This window comes from Protopterus annectens, chromosome 3.part1, assembly GCF_019279795.1.
Source record: "Protopterus annectens isolate FY-2018-M chromosome 3.part1, PAN1.0, whole genome shotgun sequence".
Lineage (NCBI taxonomy): Eukaryota > Metazoa > Chordata > Ceratodontiformes > Protopteridae > Protopterus > Protopterus annectens.
The window spans coordinates 1,567,264,545-1,567,290,485 of record NC_056732.1 but is presented as its reverse complement, the minus strand read 5'-3'; the positions used below and the strand labels follow the sequence as shown (position 1 = coordinate 1,567,290,485).

The window sequence follows — 25,941 nt, the reverse complement described above, 5'->3', positions numbered from 1 at the left end:
GCAGTATCCTTTCCCCCTTATTTTGAGGCTTAGGGAAAAAGGTGGACAAATGGATAGATTGGTTGAGAGCCACACTGGACACTACTTTAGGCATAAAAGTTGGGTTAGTCCTGACGGAGATTGTCAGCATGAAAAATGATGAAAGGCTCCACAGCCATGAGTGCTTGTAGCTCTGAAACTCTTCTAGCTGAAGTGATGGCCAGAAGCAAGGCTGTTTTCCAAGACAGGAATTTTAACTCTGCTGAAGCTGCAGGCACAAGGGGGGGGGTAAGTGTGACCTTTTCCGACACAACGTTAGGTCCCAAGCTGGGGTAGGAGCTCTTCTGGGTGGCCTTAAATTGTTAGCCCCTCTTAGGAACTGTTTGATGAGAGGGTGAGAAAAGAGAGGTGGCTCTGTGCTGTAATGAGCAGAGATGGAAGAGGCATGAATTTTAATAGAAGAGAAGGATACGCCCCTGTGAAGTAGGTCTGCTAGGTAATCCAGGATGAGAGGTAGGGAAGGCTATGCTGTTTCAGCTCCTTTAGCCTGGATCCAGGTGCAATATCTTTTCCACTTGTCAGCATAGGATTTTCTAGTGCTGGGGTGTCTGGCCTCACTAATACAGTCCAGGACATTCTTGCTTAGGCTAGCAAATGGAGGAGATGTTAGGGAATAAGCCAGGCTGCCAGGGTGTGCAATTGTGGATGCATGAAGTCTCCATTCTGCTGGGTCAGGAGATTTTGGATCCGAGGTAGGTGCCATGGAGGCAGGGGTGACGGTGCGCAGCAGTGGGTACCAGTGCCGACATGGCCAGTCTGGGGCAATCAAGATTGCTTTTGGTTTTTCCTCCCTTATTTTGAGTAGTATCCTTGTGAGTAGAGGTAGAGGGGGAAATGCAAAGAGAGAGGTTCACCCATTGGAAGGATAGGGCATCCACTTTCCAGGCCTTGCTGTGAGGTTCCTTGGTGCAGAATTTGCTGAGCTGGTGATTGTTGTGGGAGGCAAATAGGTCCACCTTTGGGGTGCCCCATTTCTGGGTTACAAGGTTGAAGGTGCTGTGGTCTAGCTGCCACTCGTATGGTTCTAGGGAGGTTTCTGCTTAAGTTGTATGCCACAGAGTTTTGGGAGCCTGGCAGGAATTGTGCTAGCAGGTGAATTTGCATGGCTGAAGCCATGTGCCAAAGGGTCATGGCTAGCCTGCAGAGGGGATAGGAGTAAGTTCCTCCCTGCTTGTTGATGTACCACATCACTGTGGTGGTGTCTGTTTTGATCAGTAGAGGCCCCGAAGAGAGTAGGGGTCTGAAAGCTGTCACAGCATGCTGAATAGCTAGCATCTCTTTTTGGTTGATGTGCAGATGCATTTGATTTGGGCTCCAATGGCCCTGAATGCATCTGCCACCCAGGTGTGCACCCCAGGCATAATCTGATGCATCTGTGGTTAGGGTCTGGGTGGCGTGGGGTTGTGAAAAGGGAAGCCCTTGTTGTGGTTGCATGCTGCTGCACACCGAAGAAAATCTTTCCTTAGACAAGGTATCATAGGTATGATAGTTTCCAAGTCCTGAGAGTATTGACACCAAAGGCTTTTTAAATACCATTAAAGTTTCCTCATAAGCAGTCTGGCATATGGAATGAGTACAATGCAGGATGCCATGAACCCTACAGCTTACAGGATTTTCCTTGCAGATAACTGGGTTTTGGTGGCTAGTTGAGAGAAGTAGCCTGTCAGATGGGCTTGTTTTTCTGGAGTAAGGAATGCCACCTGGAATGCTGTGTCCAGATTTGCTCCCAGAAATACAATTTGTAAGTGGGGACTAGTTTGGATTTTGTTTATAGTGTACCCCAGGGAGGTCAGTAGGTCCTTTACAAACATCAGGTGCTTTAACAGCTTTTCCGGCCTGCCTGAATTAGGCAGTCATCTAAGTAGGGGTAAATTTGGATATTCCTTTGTCTGCAAAAAGCAATGGCAGGAGCCAGGCATTTTGTGAAAACTCTGGGAGCAGTGGATAAACCAAAGGGAAGTGCAGAGAACGGAAAGTGCATAGATCCTGCCCTGAATTGTAGACATTTCCTGCAAGAATCCCTAATTAGGATGTGTAAATAGGCCTCTTTTAGGTCTAAGGTGGCTAACCAAGCATCCTTGGATAGCATAGAAAAAAGCTGTTGGAGGGTGAGTATTCTGAATTTTGGAATCACCAGGAAGGTGTTTAGAATTGATAGATCGAGGATTGGGCGCCAGGTGCCCTCCTTTTCTGGGTACCAGGAAAAGCCTGGAATAGAAACCTTGGCCTATCTGGTCTGTAGGAACAGGCTGTATTGCCCTCATGGAGAGCAGAGAATGGACTTGGTTTTGGGCCTCTGCCCACTGGTTTTGAGGAAGATCTGGGAACCCTTTTGGGGTTGTAGTGTGTGGAAATAAAATTTGTATCCTGCGGCACTATGTTGAGGACCCATCGGTCGTTGGTGATGGAAGCCCAGTTTTTTGCATGTGAGGAGAGTTTTCCTCCTAAGGGCACAAGCAGGTGGGCAGAAGTAAGAGGTGGAGTTGTAAAGTCATTGTGAATTCTTTCCATAAGGAGGTGGCTTAGCACTCCCTGGTTTTGAAGTGGAGGAACTCCATTGCTTAGATCTCTGCATTCCCTGGGGCTGCTGTCTTGGGGGTCTGCTTCCCCTAGGTCTTGTCTGAGTTGGCCTTGAGGGGGCTGGAAATGACCAGTGCTTGAAGGGGCAATGCCTACTGAACCTCGGAGGCTGAACTTGCAAGAAGTCTGTCTGCATAGATTTAGCTTTTTTTCCCATCTTTAAGACCTCTTCTGCTTTGGTGCCAAACAAATTGTCTTTGTGCAATGGTGCGTCCAGTAGTTTTGATTTGACATGGTCTGGCAAGGTCTGTTCCTTAAGCCAAGCATGCATTCTTAGTACAGATCCTGTGACTGCTGCCCTGCAGGATGCTTCTAGGGCACCAAAGTCACATTGCAAGGTGTGCTTAGTAACTTGGTTTGCAGAATACATAAGTTCCTGTAATTCTTTATTTTCTGCACAAGCTGGAAAGGCAGATAATTTTTGTTTAAGGAGTTCCATTGTATGTTGCTGGGATTTCAGCATGTGGAACTGGCAATTTAGTGCTCTAATGGCAAGAGTTGCAGAGGTGTATACTTTTTTTTTACCCCATCTGTCTAAAGCTCGGGAATCCCTGTCTGAAGGAGTGGGATTCTTGGCTGTGGTTGCTTTTATTCCTTTAGGTCCCTGGGAGATGACCTCTGGGTCCGCAGTAGGATTTTTAAAAAGAAATTTGAGAGAGTCAGGGACTCTACCTGTCAGCAGGTGGTAGGGTGTCAGGAGTAAAATTAGATTCCATGAAAACATCACCTACCACATTCAGGACAGGAGGAATAGCTAAGGGTCTGTGCTGTGGTAAATTTAAAAATTCCCAGAGTCTCTTTTTGGACTGAGGATAATCCTGACATTCCCAATGGAACTGTCATCTCAAAGTATGTAGAGTTTCACCAAAAGAAAAATGCTCTGGAGAGGTAGAGGGAATGGATTCCTCTACATCTGAATCCTCATAAGCAGACATGTACATGTCTTAATTTTCAGAAACTTCAGAGTTGGACTCCTGGTCAGATAAAGCTGCTGGGGACAAGTCTCTCTTTTAGAAGGGGTAGGCTGGCTTCCCCTAATAAGCATAAGGTCTTCCGCCATTTTAAGCATTCAAGACTGAGGCATGGAAGCAGGTGCATGAGTTTGGGTCAGTTTTTTAGACTTAGTTCGTACCCTGGGCCTTAGAAAAGTACAGTTTTGTACCTACCATAAATGTAGATGTTCGAGGATCCACATTGCTGCAGTCCTAACTATTGGGTAGTCCGCTGTCCCAGTCAGCCCGAATACCAAAGTATATGGCTGACGTCGGTCAAGGCGCATTAGACTGACGTCAGTACGTCAGGGTACTAATGCGCATGACCGACGTCATATCCTCAGTCTTTTCTTGCCCCAGATGTCAGAAGACCCTAAAAAGACAAGGCCAAAACCAAAAACTCCAAACATTCCTGCACCAAAAATATGTACAATATATACAAAATTACCAGAGTATAACCTCACCTGCACAACCACCCCTAAACACAGAGGGGAAGGAGGAGGGTAAATTGGACTGCAGCAATGTGGATCCTCGAACATCTACATTTATGGTAGGTACAAAACTGTACTATGTTCTTCATTCCACATTGCTGCAGTCCTAACTATTGGGTAGAATCCCAAAGCAGAGGTAAGGGAGGCTGGCAAATCATAAGGAAGCAGGAGCTGACAACATGCCTTGCAAAATAGCTGTGGCAAAACCAGCCCTAGATTTAGAGTAGAGAGGAAGGTGATAATGCTTAGAGAAAGTATGCACTGAACTCCAAGTAGCTGCCTCCAAAATATCCTTAGTTGCCAACCCCCTTAGAAATGCTGTTGAAGTGGCAGTAGCCCTAGTGGAATGAGGCCTAATCCCAGCTGGAATCTCCTTGCCATGATGGGAATAACAAAATGCAATGCAAAACCCAATCCACTTAGAAATAGTTTGTTTTGACACAGGCTTGCCCAGAGAACTCAAAGCAAAAGAAACAAACAACTGCTGAGACTGCCTAAAATCCTTAGTCCTGCTTAAATAATAACGCAATTGCCTGTGTACATCTAAAGTGTGCAAAATCTTTTGCCCTTTATTTTGGGGATCTGCATAAAAAGTAGGCAAATGAATAGTTTGGTTTAAAGCCACACTAGAAACCACCTTAGGCATAAAGGAAGGATTAGTACGTAAAGATACCCTATCCTTATGAAAATCAAAAGGCTCTACCGCCATAAGGGCCTGCAATTCAGAAACCCTTCTTGCAGAAGTAATGGCCAACAAAAAAGCAGTCTTCCATGACAAGTATTTAAATTCAGCAGTAGCCGCAGGCTCAAAAGGTTGTAGAGTAAGTTTCTCCAACACAAAATTGAGATCCCAAGCAGGAGTAGGAGCTCACGTGGGGTCTTATATTCTTTGCCCCTCTAAGAAATTGCTTGAACAAAGGATGCGAAAACAATGGTGGGTCACAATCATAGTGAGCTGAAATTGCTGCAGCATGAATCTTAATGGAAGAGAAAGACAAACCTTTGTCCAATAACTCAGTAAGATATTGAAGAGCCACACTCAAATTAGGCTCAGAAATCTCCAAATTGTTTGCTGCACTCCAAAATAAAAATCTCTTCCATTTTTCTGCGTACACTTTCCTTGTACTAGGTCTTCTGGCTTCCAAAATCCCATTTAAAACTTGAGGAAGTTGAGACCTGCTGTGTTTCAAAGCAGAATATGCCAGGCTGTTAGATGAAGAGAGTGAAGCTTGACATTGAGCAGGTGACCGTCCCTCTGAGACAACAGGTGTGGAATCAAAGGTAAAGGCCATGGAGGCTTCCTTACCAGATTCCTCAGTAATGGGTACCAGTGTTGCCGAGGCCAATCTGGAGCTATTAAAATCATCCTTGGCTTGTCTTGTCTGACCTTTAGGAGCACCTTTGGGAGAAGAGGCAGAGGTGGAAAGGCATACACATGAAGATTTTTCCAACTGAAAGAAAGAGCATCCACTTTCCAATCTGTGTGATGAAACCTCTTTGTGCAAAACTTTGGCAGCTGGTGGTTTAGTGGAGAAGCGAACAGATCTATGTCTGGAGTTCCCCATGACACTGTCAATTTTTGAAATACATGAAGATCCAGTTTCCACTCGTGGGGATCCATGATTTGTCTGCTTAACACATCTGCTAAGGAGTTCTGTGCTCCGCAGAAACCTTGCCTGAAGAGTTAGTTGCAAGCTGAGCGCAGTCTCCCATAAAATCATTGCTTGCCTGCACAACGGGTAAGAATGTGTTCCCCTTGTTTGTTGATGTACCACATGACAGTTGTGTTGTCTGTTAGAATCAACACCTGCCCTGGAAGAAGTAACTCCTTGAAAGCCATTAATGCAAACTGGACTGCCAACATCTCTTTCATGTTGATATGTAGATGCTGTAGTCTGGCAGGCCACTTGTCTTGTATCCACTTTCCATTTAGATGAGCTCCCCAAGCAATGTCTGAGGCATCTGTCGTTAGAATCTGACTCGCCTCTGGCCGGGTCACAGAGAGTCCCTTGTTTAGGTGACATTCCTGAGCCCACCACAAAAATTCCTTTTGAATGCAAGGTATTATTTGAATGACAGTGTCCAAATCCTGGCAGTGCTGTGTCCATACATTTTGAGATACCATTGCAGCTTCCTCATATGCAGTTTGGCATTGGGAAGCACCAGAATACAAGATGCCATGAACCCTAAGGCTTGAAGGACTGTCCTTGCAGTCAGCCCGGACTGAAGAGATAGTTGATGGAAGTAACTGGAAAGATTCTGTTGTTTGTCCGGGGTTAAAAGGCCATCTGGGCTGCTGTATTCAGTCTCACACCCAGAAAGCACATGTCTTGAGAGGGTACTAGACTGGACTTTATTTCGTTCACAGAATACCCTAGGCATCTTAGCACTGCTATCACATATTCCAAATGCTGTAAAGGTCTTCCTTTTCTTGAGCCAGAATCAGGCAGTCGTCCAAGTAAGGATAGATTTGTATTCCTTTTAGCCTGAAGTAAGCTATCACTGGAGCCAGAACCTTTGTGAATACTCTGGGCAGTGGATAAGCCAAAGGGCAATGCAGAGAACTGATAATGAGAATCTCCAGCTCGAAAACGCAGATACTTCCTGCAACTTAGTCGGATAGGCACATGAAGGTAAGCTTCCTTGAGATCTAAAGTTACCATCCAGTGATCTTTGCCCAGCAGAGGTAAAAGCTGTTGTAACGTCAACATTTTGAACTTGGGAATGTCCAGATAAGTGTTGAGGATAGATAAATCCAAAATTGGTCTCCACGTGTTCCCCTTCTTGGTACTAGGAACAGGCGAGTAAAATCCTAGGCCCCTTTCTGGCACAGGAACTGGCTGAATGGCCCCTATTTGGAGCAACAGAGAAATTTGCTTGTGAGCCTCTTTTCTTTGTAGAGGAGGAATGTCTGGCATGCCTTTGAAAGGAGGCAAGGTATGGAAATAAAACCTGTAACCGTGGTGAATGATATCCAAAACCCATCTGTCTTGGGTAATTAAATCCCAATTTTCTTTGAAAAGAGCCAGCCTTCCTCCCAAAGGTGCTGCCAGGCGAGAATGTACTGGCAGCTGAAAAGGTAGGTCATTGGGTCTGTTTACGAAAGGACTGACCCCTGCCCTCACCAGAAGTCTGAGCAGGTGAACTCCTGTTCTAGGCCTAAAAGAACCTTGAGCTCTGCCCCTACCACGCCTACACCTACCTCTAGACTGGGAATCATAAGCAGGATATGTCCATCCCTTAGAAGGCCAATTTCTACTAAACTTGGAGGCTGCACCTGCAAAAATCCTTAACAGTTTGCATAGACTTAGCCTTGTCCTCCATTTTCTTTAAAACTGCTTCCACAGGCGAACCAAACAACACATCAGACTGTAAAGGAGCATCCAAAATCCTTGTCTTAACATGCTCAGCTAAATTCTGATCCCTCAACCAGGCGTGCCTACGAAGAACAGAACCAGTGGCAGCCACCCTCGAGGAGGCCTGCACAGCATCAAAACCACACTGCAAGGAATGCTTACCCACCTGTTCAGACACATGAACTAAATCCTGCAACTCTTTACACTCAATACCTTCTGCCAGAGCATCCACCTTAGACTTCAATTGTGAAAGGAGATAATTCTGATATTTTAACATGTGAAACTGACAATTCAACGCCCTCATGGCTAAAGTGGAAGTAGTATACACTTTCTTTCCCCATCTATCCAAAGCCCTTGCCTCTTTATCAGGAGGAACAGGATTTTTAACAACAGAAGCCTTCACACCTTTAGGCCCCTGAGAGACAGTTTCCGGGTCTGCCCTAGGACTCTTAAAAAGATACTTATGAGCTTCAGGCACCCTATAGTACCTATCCGGTTTAACTGGGGCAGGAGGCAAAGAATCAGGATTCAGGGAAGCCTCTGCAAAAACATCTTCCACCACATTCAGAACAGGAGGTATAGCTAAAGGCCTATGCTGGGGTAAAAACAAGAATTCCCTAAGCCTCTTCCTGGAGTCAGAGAAATCTTGACCTTCCCATTTAAAATGCTCCCTCATGGAATGCAGAGTCTCTGAAAATGAAAAATCCTCAGAAGGAGAAGCTGAAGGAGTAGAATCATCCACATCAGAATTAGAATAAGGAGGATACTCCTGCAAGTCTTCAGCCGAAGACTCAGAAGCCTCCGAACACTGCTCAAAACTCTCAAACTCAGGTTCCACCCTAGGCCTCTTATCAGGAGGGGGCATAGAACCTCTAATCATAGTAATCAAATCCTCTGCCATTTTAAGCATATGTTTCTTAGGCAAAGACCCTGAAGCACTAGGAGAAACCCCCACTGAAGTTAAACTTGGCCTGCCTCTCAAAGAAGCCTTGGAAACAGAAGGGGAGGCTCTAACCACCTTAGGAAGAGAGGGAAGAACAGCCACCTGAGAAGCCCCTTCAGCCTGGCCTACTTCCTGAGAGGACACATCCTGTAACAGTAAAGTCTCTCCCTGAGACTCCAAAGAAACTCCTGGCAGAACCTCCGGCTCCACTGAGCCTTCTAAAGAACCGACGTCCGGGACTGTCGGTTCTTCCACTCTAGGCTTTGCTGCTTTATCCTTGCGCTTTTGGCCGAAGCGGGCGTCGGACCATCCGACGGCATTTTATAATTACAACGCTTCCCAAAAACTAACCTGGCACAGTCTAACCGTCTCTTAATAGTGCGTTTGTTAAATCTAGCACAAGAGCGGCATCCAACAACGTCGTGCTCAGGCCCTAAACAAGGTATACACAAAGTATGGTAATCCCTATGAGGTATCTGTTTCCCACAAGAAATACAGTTATTCACTTTTTCTGACATCCGGTTAAATACTGAGGCAAGAAAAAACCAAAATATTCCCCAACGGGTACTTAGCCAACTTTGATTCGGTCTGAAACTCTGACTTCAGAAACTTTCAGAACGCCAACCTGCACTCGCAAAACTGCTTCTGCATCGGACCATGCGGCAAAAAAGACTGAGGATATGACGTCGGTCATGCGCATTAGTACCCTGACGTACTGACGTCAGTCTAATGCGCCTTGACCGACGTCAGCCATATACTTTGGTATTCGGGCCGACTGGGACAGCGGACTACCCAATAGTTAGGACTGCAGCAATGTGGAATGAAGAACATCTCAGTAGTTTTAGGAAGAACTGAAAACGTGAAATAAGTTGTCTGTGTCGAATATTGGTAGTGCGAAGAAATTCCTCAAAAGCTGGTGCCTGCTTAGCGGCTCCGGACCCATCCAAGGTAGAAACATCCACAGGATCCTTAATCAAAGAAGAGTCTTGCGGCATACCGGACTCCGAATGTGTCTCGGTAACGGCCTGCGAATCCACAGGAGCGGGCATCAGGGGCTGCGAAAGCGCTTCACTGAGTACTGGCAACTAGCTTAATGGAAGCATTGTTTGCAGTTTTGGACCTGTGTGGTCTGTCTTTATCCTTATGTTTTTTCAGAAGATCGGTAGTCAGATGGCTTACCGAAGCCATTTCGGAATATGGAGATAGAGAGCGAACGTATTTAGCTACGATAAGGGCCTGATGACGTATAGTTCTGGCGTTGAACAAAGCACAAAACCGACAGTGAGGGACGTCGTGGTTTGGGCCTAAACAGGTGAAGCAGTAAGAATGGAAATCTCGTTGTGGTATTTGCTTTCCAGGCGAGACAATTGTTAACTTTTTCTGACATCGGTTAGAGCAAGAAAAAAGGATCCCACATGGGGTACTTCGCTTTAGAAGACTTCAACTTCAATTTCAGAAAAGAAAAACTCAGGTAGTGGCCGATCGGCACTGGTTTGAACTGCTTCTGGCTCCTCGGCAAGAAAGATGGATGTAATGGCATCGGCTGCCTGATTTTATACCACTGATGTCCTGATGTCAGTCCTGGAGCAACAGCAACCGATGCAGAAATACTAAGTCTCTGGTATTCGGGCCGACTGAGGGCTACCCCTAGCAGGATAACCCAAGTGCGATGACTGCAACAGTGAAACACGAAGAACATGTGCTTAAACTCAATTGGTTTTAAACATGAAACATGGTTTGCTGAACAAGTAACATCTGGTACAGCATTCTTTTTATTTTTAAACTTCGGCTTAATTTTATCCCTCTCCCTAGCTATATTTTCAGAAGTAATTTCTATCGTCTTGAATAGCTCCTGAATAATCTCCACTACTCATTCCTTAAATTCCTCTCTTTCCAACAGATAGGTTGGAAAGTGCCAGTGTCTCATTTTCATTTCATTACTCTGTGTTTATACTTTCAATTGTACATGATCTGAAATAGTTATTGGGTGTGTCTCAAGACCTACAATTAAATGCACATGTTCCTGTGAAATGTTAAGTTCTGTCTAACCTAACCCAGTTTTTATACCTTGAGGAATAACAAACAAATTCACCCAGAAAGTACAGTTTTGTACCTACCATAAATGTAGATGTTCGAAGATCCACATGGCTGCAGTCCTTACACTTGGGTAGTCCGCTGTCCTCGGTCGGCCCGAATATCAAAGTATAAGGCTGACGTCGGTCAAGGCGCATTAGACTGACATCAGGACGTCAGGGTACAAATGCGCATGACCGACGTCATATCCTCAGTCTTTTCTTGCCCCAGATGTCAGAAGACCCTAAAAGAAAGGTCAAAACCAAAAGACAGCAAACCACCAACCACCACCCTGCACTAACACTATGTACAATATATACAATAAATACAATATTTACAACCCACCCCACACAACCGCCTCTAAAAACAGAGGGGAAGGAGGGAGGGTTAATTGGACTGCAGCAATGTGGATCTTCGAACATCTACATTTATGGTAGGTACAAAACTGTACTATGTTCTTCATCTCACATTGCTGCAGTCCTTACACTTGGGTAGAATCCCAAAGCAGAGGTAAGGGAGGATGGTAAAACTATAAAGCAGCAGGAGCTGCCAAAATGCCCTGTAAAATAGCAGTGGCAAAACCAGCCCTAGATTTAGAGTAAAGTGGAAGGTGATAATGCTTAGAGAAAGTATGCACTGAACTCCAAGTAGCTGCCTCCAAAATATCCTTAGTTGCCACCCCCCTTAAAAAAGCTGTCGAAGTGGCAGTAGCCTAGTGGAATGAGGCCTAATCCCAGCTGGAATCTCCTTACCATGATGGGAATAACAGAAAGCAATGCAAAACCCAATCCACTTAGAAATAGTTTGTTTTGACACAGGCCTGCCCTGAGAACTCAAAGCAAAAGAAACAACTGCTGAGACTGCCTGAACCCTTTAGTTCTGCTCAAATAATAACGCAACTGCCTGTGTACATCTAAAGTGTGCAAAATCTTTTCCCCTTTATTTTGGGGATTTGCATAAAAAGTAGGCAAATGAATAGTTTGGTTTAAAGCCACACTAGAAACCACTTTAGGCATAAAGGAAGGATTAGTACGCAAAGATACCCTATCCTTATGGAAAATTAAGAAAGGCTCAACTGCCATAAGGGCCTGCAATTCAGAAACCCTTCTTGCAGAGGTAATGGCCAACAAAAAAGCAGTCTTCCATGATAAATATTTCAACTCAGCAGTAGCTGCAGGCTCAAAAGGTTGTAGAGTGAGTTTCTCCAACACAAAATTGAGGTCCCAAGCAGGAGTAGGAGCTGTACGTGGGGGTCTTATATTCTTTGCCCCTCTAAGAAATTGCTTGAACAAAGGATGAGAAAACAATGGTGGGTCACAATCATAGTGAGCCGAAATTGCTGCAGCATGAACCTTAATAGAAGAGAAGGACAAACCTTTGTCCAGTAACTCAGTAAGATATTGAAGAGCCATACTTAAATTAGGCTCAGAAACATCAAAATCCTTTGCAGCACTCCAACATAAAAATCTCTTCCATTTATCTGCGTACACTTTCCTTGTACTAGGCCTTCTAGCTTCCAAAATAACATCCAAAACTTGCTGTGGAAGTTGAGACCTTCTATGGTTCAAAACAGAATATGCCAGGCTGTTAGGTGAAGAGATTGAAACTTGACATTGAGTAAATGACTGTCCTCCTGAGACAACAGGTGTGGAATCGAAGGCAAAGGCCATGGAGGCTCCCGTACCAGACTTCTCAGTAATGGGTACCAGTGCTGTCGAGGCCAATCTGGAGCTATTAAAATCATCCTTGGCTTGTCCTGTCTGACCTTTAGAAGTACCTTTGGGAGGAGAGGCAGAGGTGGAAAGGCATACACATGAAGATTGCTCCAATTGAAAGAAAGAGCAACCACTTTCCAAGCTGTGGGATGAAACCTTTTCGTGCAAAACTTTGGCAGCTGGTGGTTTAGTGGAGAAGCGAACAGATCTATGTCTGGAGTTCCCCATGACACTGTCAATTTCTGAAATACATGAGGATCCAATTTCCACTCGTGGGGATCCATAATTCTTCTGCTCAACACATCTGCTAAGGAGTTCTGTGCTGCCGGCAGAAACCTTGCCTGAAGATGAAGCTGTAAACTGAGAGCAGTCTCCCACAAAATCATTGCTTGCCTGCATAGAGGATAAGAATGTGTTCCCCCTTGCTTGTTGATGTACCACATGACAGTTGTGTTGTCTGTTAGAATCAACACCTGCCCTGGAAGAAGTAAATCCTTGAAAGCTATTAATGCAAACTGGACTGCTAACATCTCCTTCAGGTTGATATGTAGATGTTGTAGTCTGGCAGGCCACTTGTCTTGTATCCACTTTCCATTTAAATGAGCTCCCCAAGCTTTGTCTGAGGCATCTGTCGTTAGAATTTGACTCGCCTCTGGCCAGGTCACAGAGAGTCCCTTGTTTAGGTGACATTCCTGAGCCCACCACAAAACTTCCTTTTGAATGCAAGGTATTATTTGAATGACAGTGTCCAGATCCTGGCAATGCTGTGTCCATACGTTTTTGAGATACCATTGTAGCTTCCTCATATGCAGTTTGGCATTGGGAAGCACCAGAATACAAGATGCCATGAACCCCAAGGCTTGAAGGACTGTCCTTGCAGTCAGCCTGGACTGATGAGACAATTGATGAAAGTAAAGGGAAAGATTCTTTTGTTTGTCCGGGGTCAAATAGGCCATCTGGGATGCTGTATTCAGTCTTACACCCAGAAAGCACATGTCCTGAGAGGGTACTAGACTGGACTTTATTTCGTTCACAGAATACCCCAGGCATCTTAGCACTGCTATCGCATATTCCAAATGATGAAGAAGCTCGTCTCTTCCTTGAGCCAGAATCAGGCAATCGTCCAAATAAGGATAGATCTGTATCCCTTTTAGCCTGAAGAAAGCTATCACTGGAGTCAGAACTTTCGTGAACACTCTGGGCGCAGTAGATAAGCCAAAGGGCAATGCAGAGAACTGATAATGAGAAGTCCCAGCCCGAAAACGCAGATACTTTCTGCAACTCAGTCTGATAGGAACATGAAGGTAAGCCTCCTTGAGATCCAAAGTTACCATCCAATGATCTTTGCCCAGTAGAGGTAAAAGCTGTTGTAACGTCAACATTTTGAACTTGGGAATGTCCAGAAAGTGTTGAGGATAGATAAATCCAAAATTGGTCTCCACGTGTTCCCTTTCTTTGGTACTAGGAACAGGCGAGAATAAAATCCTAGGCCCACTTCTGGCATAGGTACCGGCTGTATGGCCCCTATTTGAAGTAACAAAGAAATTTGTTTGTGAGCCTCTATTCCTTGCTGAGGAGGAACGTCTGGCATGCCTTTGAAAGGAGGCAAGGTATGGAAATAAAACCTGTAACCTCGGTGAATGATATCCAATACCCATCTGTCCTGGGTAATTAAACTCCAATTTTCCTTGAAAAGTGCCAATCTTCCTCCCAAAGGTGCTGCCAGACGAGAAGGCTCTGGCAGCTGAAAAGGTAGGTCCATTGGGTCTGTTTACGAAAGGACTGACCCCTGCCCTCACCCGAAGACTGTGCAGGTGAACTCCCTGTTCTAGGCCTGAAAGAGCCCTGAGCTCTGCCCCTACCACGTCTAGATCTACCTCTAGACTGGGAATCATAAGAAGAATACGTCCACCCCTTGGCAGGCCAATTTCTACTAAACTTCGGAGGCTGAACCTGCAAAAAATCTTTAACAGTCTGCATAGACGTAGCCTTGTCTTCCATTTTCTTTAAGACTGCCTCAACAGGTGAACCAAACAACACATCAGATTGTAAAGGAGCATCTAAAATCCTTGTCTTAACATGGTCAGACAAATTCTGATCCCTCAGCCAGGCGTGCCTGCGAAGAACTGACCCAGTAGCAGCCACCCTAGATGAGGCCTGTACAGCATCAAAACCACATTGCAAAGAATGCTTACCCACCTGTTCAGAAACATGTACTAAATCTTGTAACTCTTTACACGCAATACCTTCCGCCAGAGCATCTACCTTAGATTTCAATTGAGATAGTAGATAGTTTCGGTATTTCAACATGTGAAACTGGCAATTCAAAGCCCTCATAGCTAGGGTGGAAGTAGTATAGACTTTCTTTCCCCATCTATCCAAAGCCCTGGCCTCTTTATCTGGAGGAACCGGATTTTTAACAACAGAAGCCTTAACACCCTTAGGCCCCTGACTAACAGTTTCTGGGTCCGCCCTAGGACTCTTAAAAAGATACTTATGCGCTTCAGGCACCCTATAATACCTATCCGGCTTAACAGGAGCAGGAGGCAAAGAATCAGGATTAAGAGAAGCCTCCGCAAACACATCTTCCACAACGTCCAGAACAGGGGGTATAGCCAAAGGCCTATGCTGGGGTAAAAACAAAAATTCCCTAAGCCTTTTCCTGGAATCAGAGAAGTCCTGACCTTCCCACTTAAAATGCTCCCTCATGGAATGAAGAGTCTCTGAAAAAGAAAAATCTTCAGGAGGAGAAGCAGAAGGAGTAGAATCATCCACATCAGAATCAGAATAAGAAGAGTACTCCTGCAAGTCTTCAGCCGAAGACTCAAACATCCGAAGCCTGCTCAAAACTCCCTAACTCAGGTTCCACCCTAGGTCTCTTATCAGGAGGGGGCAAAGAACCTCTAATCAAAGTAATCAAATCTTCTGCCATTTTAAGCATATGCTTCTTGGGCACAGAACCTGAAGAACTAGGGGTGACACCAACTGAAGCTAAACCTGGCCTGCCCCTGGGAGAAGCCTTGGCAACAGAAGGAGAGGGCCTAACCACCCTAGGAAGGGAAGGGAGTACAGTAACCTGAGAGGCCCCTTCAGCCTGACCTGCCTCCTGAGAGGCCACATCCTGCAATAACAAAGTCTCCCCCTGGGACTCCAGAGAAACCTCCGGTGGAACCCCGGCTCCACCGACACCTCTAAAGAACCGGCGTCCGATGCACGGTTCTTCTTGCCTAGGCTTAGCTGCTTTGTCCTTGCGCTTCTTGAAGAAGCGGGCGTCGAGCATCCGACGGCATATTATAATTGCACCGCTTCCAAGACTAACCTGGCACAATCTAACCTTCTCTTAATAGTGCGCTTATTGAATCTAGCACAAAAGCGACACCCCACAACGTCGTGCTCAGGCCCTAAACAAGGAATACACAAAGTATGATAATCTCTATGCGGTATCTGTTTCCCACAAGAAATACAGTTATTCACTTTTTCTGACATCCGGTAAACCACTGAGGCAAGAAAAAACTAAAATATTCCCCAACGGGGTACTTAGCCAACTATGACTCGGTCTGAAACTCCGAATTCGAAAAATTTCAGAACGCCAACCGGCACGTGCAACGCTGCTTCTGCATCGGACCATGCGGCAAAAAAGACTGAGGATATGACGTCGGTCATGCGCATTTGTACTCGGACGTCCTGATGTCAGTCTAATGCGCCTTGACCGACGTCAGCCTTATACTTTGATATTCGGGCCGACCGAGGACAGCGGACTACCCAAGTGTAAGGACTGCAGCAATGTGAGATGAAGAACATCTCCCTGTTACTGAACTCGCATCTTCCATGCCAAATATTTTCATAAATGTATTCAAAAATCTACCCTCCTTTGTTACACTTCTCCTTCCGGGCCCACATCTTCACTGCTGCAAAGCAAATTCCAGTCCCCACCTACAAGTAATATTCCTTGCTGAAAACTGATTTCTCCCAAAAATTTCTTAATCCCCATTATAGCAGTTTTAGGTGGAATATAAAAGCATTTGGTCATGCTTTTAACCAGGCTCTTTTTTTACACTGCAGTGCCTACATTTCTTAAAATTGAACGAGAGAGAGAAAGGGAGAAGAGAACAGCAGCACCTATTTACAATCCCCATTACACAAAAATAACTGAGAAAACTTTATAGCATGCAAAGAAAACCATGCACCACAAAAATATTACTATTAAGAAAAAAAGTGCTTTCTTTACTCAGTTAAATTTCTACCCGCTCTTCCCCTCCCTAAAGCATTTTTCTAAACATTAATGACATGAAGTAGGGCATATACTTTAGAGTCCAAGCCCAACAAATTCTGAAAAAGTTCAATATTTCCAGATTGTTTTGTCCTGCCCTATTTCACAAATATAATTATTGCACTGTAATCCCACATTAGGTTACTGGTTTTATTATTGTTGATCTCCATCTCCCAAATCCTGTGTCTGCTTCATTTCCAATGTACTCTATTCTTCTAGTCATCTCTTGAGCTCCCTTCCTTCTCTAACATTTTCTGTAGAAACAGTGGACAAGGTTTCACAGATATAGTCCATTACCAGAAGAACAAGAAGCAGAATCTCCTCCCATTTTACAGTTCAGCTTTTTGTTGGACAAACTTTTGTACTTCTTCCTTAGCATGTATATAATCAAAAAATGACTGTCCTTCCAGGGAAGAATACCTTGAAGACAGCTGGGTACAGCAATTTGAATCTCACACCTACATCTAGACACTCCCTAAATAGTGGAATGAAATTACCCCTCTTCTGCCTTGTTTACAATGAGTAATCATTCTCTACAAACACACTATCTTTTGTCCTTCTGCCACAGTTTTGTCAGAATCAACTCCATCTGCTGGGTAGGACTGCATATTTACTATTAATGGTCTAGGTTGCCTTCTCATAACCAGTCCTGTTGCTTATTTGTGTTTTCATAAAATGAGTGCAGTCTGTTCCTTCCAGCTTCTCTGGTGTTGCTGAAAATCTCAGGTTACCTCTATGTGCTCTGTCCTCTAATTCCATTATTTTTGAAATCTCTTTCTGAGCAGTCCCCTATTCATAGGTTCACAGGTTGATACTAGGCTATCTGCCCTAAGCCTAGCCAGAGTGTGTTTGGCTTTCGCCACCCTTTTAGATTAATTGACTGTACCTCTGTAGAGTAGGGTCACAGAAGATAGCCCCTTTGAGGTTAGTTTACTGTGCCTCTGTCTAGTAGGGACACAGAAGAGATCCCAGGGGTAAACCTACGATCTTCCATCCACTTGTCAAGATTTCTCTTGAAGAAAGTCACTGAGGGACTCTGCCTAACATGGACTGGGATTTTGTTCCACAGTGAGGGGAGCCTCTGGGATATGAATCTGTCCCTCCAGCATGTCCTATTTATTTCTGTACTGAGGTTTAAGTCCCTGGAGCGTGTAGCTCTAAGGGATTTGGATTTCCTGAGGTGGAGCATGTCCATCAATTCTGAGTTGGACATGGCTTTATACGTCAGGCACAGATCGCCTCTGAGTAGGCGGTAAGCAAATGAGCAGAGCTGGAGTTTTTAGCCTAACTGTGTAGGGCATCTGTTCAAGTCCCTTGATCCTCTTGGTGAGGTACTTTTGGGGTCTTTCCAGTTGCTGCAGGTGTCGGGTAAGGTACATCCCAAATGGGGCACTGTATTCAATTATGGGCCTGATGAGTTGAAGGGCACAATGACCTCTCGATCAAGATGTGAACCCTTTCGTGATAAGGTGGGCTATATAGAAGGTCTTTCTAACCACTCTAGCAATGTGATTGTCAAAGGAGAGATTGCCATCTACTTGGGTCCCCAAATCCCTAATTACTTCTTCCGTACTTAATGGATTACCACCTATGTGGTAATTTGTGGGCACTTTGTTTTCCCCAAAGGGGATGACTATGCACTTTTTTGCATTTATCTTTAGGCCATGGTTCTGGCACCAGTTATCCATCTCTGTGAGACCCTTTTTGAGGATGCTTGTGAGTCGATTATGGCACCCAGTTTGCAGTCATCCGAGAACTTGGTCAGCCACAGTCCTCCCATGTTTGCCTGTACCTCAGAGAAATATACACCGAACAAGAGAGGTCCCAGAACTGAGCCTTGTGGGACGCCACTTGCAACTGGTTTAGAGTCTGACATGGCACCTGCAATTCTGCCCATGTGGGTTCTATCCCTGAGCCAGTTTGCAACCCATCTTGTGACATAGGGGGTTGATATTTAAGCTGGTGAGCTTATTTATGATGCCAGAGTGGGGTACTGTGTCGAAGGCTTTTGCGAGGTCCAGGTAGGTTGTGTGGACTACCTTCCCTTCATCTATGGCCTTGGTGACTGTTTCAAAGTCGACCAGGTTCAAGAGGCAAGATCTACCCTTAAAGCCGAATTGGGTAGGATCCAGTGTTTGGAGGTTCCCAATGTCTTTGGTTAGGAGTTTCATGATGATACGCTCCCATAGCTTTGCAGACCAGGCTAGTCAGGCTTATAGGGAGATAGGTTCCGAGGACCGTTGTGGCACCACCTTTGTGGAGTGGGACCACTGTTGCTGTACGTCATTCCTTGGGTACATATCCTGTAGTAAGGCTGAAACTGAACAGTGACTATGTGAGGGATCAGTTCTTCTTGGAGTTAGTGTAAGACGCAGCCCGGGGACACCATCCGGTCCCATTGATGCTGTGTTTTTTGCTTTGGAGAGGGCAGCTCTCACCTGTGCATCTGTGATGTCAGGGAGGCTACACTCTGTTGGGACAGACATTTGCTCTTTGGGGGGGGGAGAAGTTTGCACTGAACCAGTCTGCCAGGATGTTGGCAATGTCTGTGGGTTCAGTGTATTTTCTGTCATTTTGAACCAACTCAGAGCATATCTGGGAGTTGCCACCCAGGTTCCTGACATAACTAAAGGCCCTGTGATTATCTTTAGCATATTGTGCAATTTTTCTTTAGAAGCTGGCCTTAGATGATTTTATGAGGGATCGTAGTTTATTGCTACTACTGATCACAGATGCCTTCCCTTTTTGGGATTTTGCTATATCATGTAGTAGCTTCCTCCTCCTGTTGTATAGCTTATTTATGGCTGGGGTTTACCAGACAGGTCTCCTGCCTTTGCAGGAATGAGTCTTGGTTTTATTTGGGATAGCACGATCCATGCATTCCTGTAGGTGTCCATAGAAAGCGTTTGTAAAGGATTCTGCAGTTTGGGCCATATTTTCCACTGGCCCAGGGGCTTTGAAGGATTCCACCTCGGTTTTGAGAAGTATGAAGTTTGCTTTTGAGAAGTTCTTCACCGTGGTTTCCTTGGCTGGGGGTGGGGATGGGATATGGATGCCCAGTGAGATTAATTTATGGTCAGATCTTACCAATGAGGGGTATACCTCTGGTATGTAACAGAGTCCCCATGTTGGTGATGATCAGGTCCAATATGTTTTCCCCTCTTGTGGGAGTGGTGACCAGTTGTTCAATAGCATTTGAGTTTATAAATTCTAAGAACCGTTGGGCGAGGGTGTTGGGGCTTGAGTAGTGCGCCCAGTCTATGTTTGGGTAGTTGAAGTCACTCAATATAATGGTGTTTGGAGAGACCTTCATATTCTCCAGTGTTCTCAGGAAAGCCGAGTGGGGTTCCTGTGTTTGGTAGGGTGGCCTGTAGCAGGCTACCAACTGAAATGCAGTTTTGCCCACTGTTAGTTGCACATGGATGGTCTCCGATGCTTCATGCAGTGCCACTAACCTGGAGGTGTGGGTATCGGATGAATATGGATACTCCCCCTCCTTTTGTGGTTCGGTCCGAGTTTTGGGGCCGAAAAGCATGGTATGAGGTATAACCTGGTAGTGCTGGGGTGCTCTCGGAAGCCTTGAACCAGGTTTCTGTTACTGCACAGATATCAATATTCTCCATACTGAGGAGAGCCTCGAGTGCGTGCATCTTGAGGTTTAGACTTCCGGCGTTGAGCAGCATTACCCTTAGTTTCTTTTTCTTTGTGTTGTCTATGGAGGTGGGTTTGTCTTTTGAGCCTTGCCTAAAAAAGGCACTATGGGGGTGGCAAGAGCCTTAGCCAGTATTCGAATGCCTAGGGGTGACAGGTGCAAGCCGTCCCTAGCGAAGCAACGGGGCTTGTCGAGCATGTCAGCCCAGGCTGACAGACACTGGATCCCCTTTGAATGACACCAATACTTTAGCCAATTGTTAAAATTGATCATTTTGTCTTTATACTGTAGCATCATTCTTGGTGAGGGTAAGATGCTACTCAAGTTCAGGGTCATACCGGCCTGGGCTACATGATCAGAGAGCTCCTCTATGTCTCAGGTCATTCACACCAGCATGGACACTGACGGAGTCATATTTGTACTTGCTTTGGAGTGACCTTCAGCCAGCCTTTTCTTCATTTCATCCTCTGTTTCACAGCTTTATCACCTCAACTGAATATCTGTTTAAAGCTTCTTCCATTTTTTCCATCCTTTTGTAGTTTGTGTTGATATACACCATCAGTGTTTCATTTATTTTAGCCAGCTCTGGGTGCAGTTGTCTTGTATCTTCCTGTAGGTTACTGGAAGTCATGTCTGGAGGTTGCGTTGCTTTCTGTTGAACAGCAGCAGAACTTTCCCCAGTCAATACTATTTTCTTCACTTTCTATAGCTAATTTTTTTTTTTTTTTTTTTTAAACAGGTGCTCCATTTCTTTTTTCCTGGCATCCAGGTAGTATACTTACTAGCCAGTTACTGAAATTTACCCATAAACAAACATCTACTGGCCTTCTCTGTTACTTTCTGTTTTCACACAAAGAACCACAGTCAAGTTGTTACTCAATGTGCAGCCATCTTGGAAGTCTCCTGGGAAGAGCACTCGACTAATAAAGACTGAAACAATACTAATTTCTTGAACTCTACATTGTACCCTGCCTTAGGAATGGAGACCATTCCAAACATGGTATTAGAAACACAAAGCACTTGGAGAATGAGAATGTGGGGAGTTGACAATTGTTTGCTGAAAAGGTTGCCAAGAACAGATGGCGCGACCTGTTGTCAGAATTGGGCAACTCTCACTGGTGTTGGGGTGAATATGATTATGTCTTATGTCAATTATGACGGACTTATGGACGTAATTTCAGCTACTTATCTAACATGATATGCACTGTACCCAGGGGGCCATTAATTCTTCACAATGTTCATTCCTCTATGAGATATGGGAAGTTTCCAGCTCCCTTTAAAGGGGGCACTGGTCACTCTGATTCTGAAGAAACAATCCTTTGGTTTGAGTATGCTGGAGAATTTGTGACCTATCTGTATACTCTCTTAGGGGAAAAGTTACTGAAAAGGTGATTTCACAGTTATATTCCTTTTTGGTGTTTCATGATCTGACAGACCCTTGTCAGTTTGGTTTTGGATAAAGACAGTATTCATACGAGTGGTTAATGATCATATGTTGAGAGATCAAAAGGAAATATCTGATCTTGTTCTTACACAATCTCTCTCTCTCTTGCAGCATTCAGTATGAAGGATCATGACATGTTGATTGACCATCTAAATACACTGTGGGATAACAGGTACAGTTTTGGACTGGTTTATCCAGCCATACATAACAGCTGGTGCTTGGTTTAAACTCTCCAGATGCTTGTCCACTGGAGTGAGGTATAACCCAAAAGTAGATCTTGGCTACTTTATCAGTTACTGTACATATGTTGCTAATCAGGAAAATCATTGTAAAGAGGGCTATTCTTTCAGTCTTATACAACATTCAGCTGTTCTTCCCCAAAAAGGCACTGAAATGGTCTTTACCCCATCAGAAGACTGCCAGGAATCCATTCTTGAATAAAGTTTTAAATGACAAAATAAAGCTAAATGCATGCTACCGTCTACCCATCTAATTTAACACTGCTGGTGCCTTTAGTGAGTTTCAACAACCAGTTAGAATTTGTCTAGTGTGCGACTTCTGATGGCCAGCTTATGCTTTGAGCCCATGTGCCAGTGGATAGAAGGAACACAGCCCCAAAAAAGCACTGTTTACCTAGCTTAGACCTACTGACAATAGTATGTGCAATGGTGCTGTGCCACTCTGGTTACTGTAAAGCTGTGTATCTAGGACTTTTGAATGACGACTTGTCATACCTGCAGCTGGTACAAAACGTAGCAGTTAGGCTGGTTTCAAGACCTTGTCACATTACACTGCTTCTGAGGATCTGCTCCGGCTGCTTCTTGTTCACTGCACCATTAAAATCCTGATGTTAACTTTCCATGCTACACATATGGTCCTGCTTACCTAAAGGAGCTGTGGAGACCCTATACCCTGACAAGACAACTTGGTTGTCTGGTATGGGGCTGTTAGCCACTCCAAAAGATCATGGAAATTCAGGAAGGATGTCTTTCTTATTTTAGTTCCATCCCAGATTTGGGGCTTATGAGATGCAGTCCTTTTTACAACAAACTTGAGATTTCTCCTTTTATGCAACAAGATATAGTGATCCTGGCAGATCAATTCCTGAACTTATCATTTTTGAATCAGCAGACCGAAGTTCTGCTGTGGCGACCTCTAACCAGAAAAAGCCGAAAGACACAACATTACTTGTTATCCGCATATGTTTCTATTAATCACACTGATGAATTCTGTGCGCATTATTTGCAAATGCTTACGTTTTAAGCGTCAAATTCTCAACAAAACTATGACTACTCCATTCCTTCTGCAAGATTATTTTTCACAGAAGGTCTAATTATTTGATTCCATTTTACTTCACTAATTCCCAAAATGTTATTTTTGTCATCTCATTTCTAACCCCATTTGGATTTACTTTGGTTTATAGCTCTTACAGTCCAAGTTCTAACAGTGTATAGCACCAGAGTAGATGGAATTCCTTGTGGCTTTAATCAGTCTTTGTCAAAGCCTCTAGCACTACTCATTCTTGTTCACTGTTCTTCCCCAGTAGTGTGTTGGGCACTTTCAGACCAAAGGCTCTCCTCTTCCCATCTTCCAGCATCATTGTGTGGCGCTGGCAGCTCGTTTCATTTTTTTATAATACTGGAATGGATTGCTTTTACCTTCTCCGGTAGCCTACATTTAATCTCTCCTCACTGTCATGAACTTCCTATCATAGAAGACCCTATATCCTGTATGTAACAGGTTCATAGGTTAGTACTAGGGTAACTGCTCTCATGGGCCATTTTAAGCTTAGCCAATTAACCCATGTGAGAATCAAACCTAGCATCTGCAAGGTAAACAACCACCATTATGACAACCTCCCACCTCATAGCAAAATATGAACATTTTAGAGAAGCTAGGATGACCGCTTCCCTTTTGTGGTAATTAGCAGAATTACACTGTTATCACTGGAATATGACCAAGAATAACTAGCATTCACACTTACCATGACTCTCTTTCCAAAAACATTCCTGATCTTCGTATCTTTGAAAGCACGAACTGCAGCAGCAACTTCAACAAACAGAATCAATGCCCTTCCTTCTATCTGGTCAAGTATGACCTGGCAAAAAAAGGGGGGAAAAGGTAGTCAGAGTTAAAATCTTAGTTATCGCTCTTCTTTAGACATCACACATCATCCAAAGTGTTTGGTGGGGGCACGAAAAGGGCAGGAAGGATTATCCATTTCACAAAGCTTTCCTGACAAAACAGAACACAGACTGTGGAGGAAAACCATTCTCACTTCATTATAAATCAAGATAACATGAAACACATTAAGAAACCTAAGTCCTGAGGGCATACAGGGGAAAAAAGCATCCTGAGTAGCAAGCCCTCAAAACTCAACAGTAAACTTCAAATTTTAAATTACATCACAACAACATTTTTATATGTGAAAAATGCCAATCATTGAATCTTCAGTAATTAAACTTGTCTGTTTTCCATGAATTTCCTGCTACTCAGGACATAAGACTTTCTGTTACTCTACTTACCATCCATCAATCATTTAGTGCAGTCAGTCAACCAACATGCTTTAGGAGGTGGCAGAATACTCCATAATCACACATAATTCAGCCATTGTTCCGTCATTCACAATACCTGTGGAATTTATGAAAGGTTGATTTACAAACATCTGGCCTGACCTCTAGAACATTCAGACATCCCCTACAAAGGGTTAGGCTCTCCCCAAACTGGATATCAGTAGGGTACAGAGTAAAAATATGGTAAGGCTGCTGCATCATCTTCAGATATTTCTGGGTGACTAAGGTAGTCACTAACTTGCCCATACAGCCTGAAAAGCAAGCTGAAAAACTGTTCTGTGAAGAGAAGAGTGGAGTTGGAAAGGAGCCCAAGCCTCCATACTACTGTATGACAGTTGTCTCAAACAGCAGTGGTGTCAATAGAAATAACTGGTTAGGTGAAGCCTAATGATTCTAATACACAAGCACATGAAAGTCATGTACTTTCCTTAAAGGACAGATTTGGAACAGGGCCATCCTCAGTAATCTCTAGGACTAAAGTGCAGGCATTAGGACTGCTTGGTACTCAATTTTCCTGGGCTGCTACACTCCACCAAACTATCAATATGACACACCAGACTGGCATTCACCTTTAGCTCTAATGCAGCTGTAAACAAAGGCAAAGCAGAGCATAAAAACATACAAAACAGAAAAGACCAGGATACCAAGGTGTTGAGATTGGTGGGACAGATTACCAGAGGGCTGCAACATTCTAAAAATCTAATTTTTCATATCAGACAGGAGCAACATCCAAACTGTTCTAAACGATACTCCGTAAATAACACAATGGCTCTAATGAAGGCTCTAGAAAGAGATGTTAGAACCATCTGCAATGCCTGGAAAAGGTGGCCAGTGAAGACCAAATAGCAGCTGTACAAGTATCTATTAAGGCATTCCAGAAGGCAGCTGGCAAGGCGAAACAGCCATACTAGACTCAGTCTTAGACGGACCAGGAATCTACTTTGCATGGCAGGTAAAACAGAAAAGTATGCAAGGGGAAAAGCTGCCTAGAAAGCATGGTCTTAGAATCTTATTTTACCCAAAGATGTAGGATTAAAGGAAAGAAAGCAGAGAGTGGATACACAACTATGATCCTATCCAAAATGCTTGCCAAGTACAGATAAACGACACTGTCCACTGTCAGAACACTGAAGAAAAAAACATTTGACAACTAAACAGCTTGAATACGTTTAAAGCTGAACTTAAGCAGCCAGCTCAAAAGTAGCTTGGACAAGTTTTTTCAACTCCAAGTAGGGGACCCAAGGAGAAAAATGTCTTGTAGAAAAGAGGCCTCAAGAGGAAAATGCCTTTCAGGAAGGCATGGAAAAAACAAAACTGAGGCAACCAGTCTTGGGCTCAATGAAAATTGGAAATGGTGGCCAAGTGGATTTTAACAGAAGAAAATCTCAAACTACAGTAAAAAATGTCAGAAAGGGACTCCAAGCCTTTAGACTTATCACAAACAAAACTAGTCCACGTGACCTCGTACATTTTCCTTGCACTGGGCTTTTGAGAAGTAGAAATGATGTAAACAAATCAGAGAAGACAGTTGTGTAAGTTGCACTTACCATTACAGCAGATGTTCAAATTCTCACTGCTGCAGTACCCTTGAGCTATTTGAGTTGTATCCTTGACTGGGATACAACCAGCCACTCTTCAAAAAGCAGTCTTCCTCCCACACCTACACTCTGACTACTAAATGCCTAGCCCCTTGGATGGAAATCTGCAATTAGAGTGCTCAGAGAGAAAGCTTACTCATTTTGAAACCCATGAAAAAAAATTAGCATACAACTTTTATATCCTAACTATATACAATAAAAGGGGAATGGAAAGT

At 44.2% G+C, this 25,941-nt stretch overlaps 1 protein-coding gene across 1 annotated transcript in view; it reads right to left on the bottom strand.

Annotated features, from left to right (window-relative positions):
• The window catches only part of LOC122797807 (msx2-interacting protein-like), a 409,322-nt gene that overhangs the window by 216,597 nt on the left and 166,784 nt on the right, over positions 1–25,941 (bottom strand). The window contains exon 2 of the mRNA XM_044066328.1: positions 23,540–23,653. Within this exon, the coding sequence (XP_043922263.1) occupies positions 23,540–23,653 (114 nt within the window). The remainder of the gene's footprint in view (positions 1–23,539; positions 23,654–25,941) is intronic.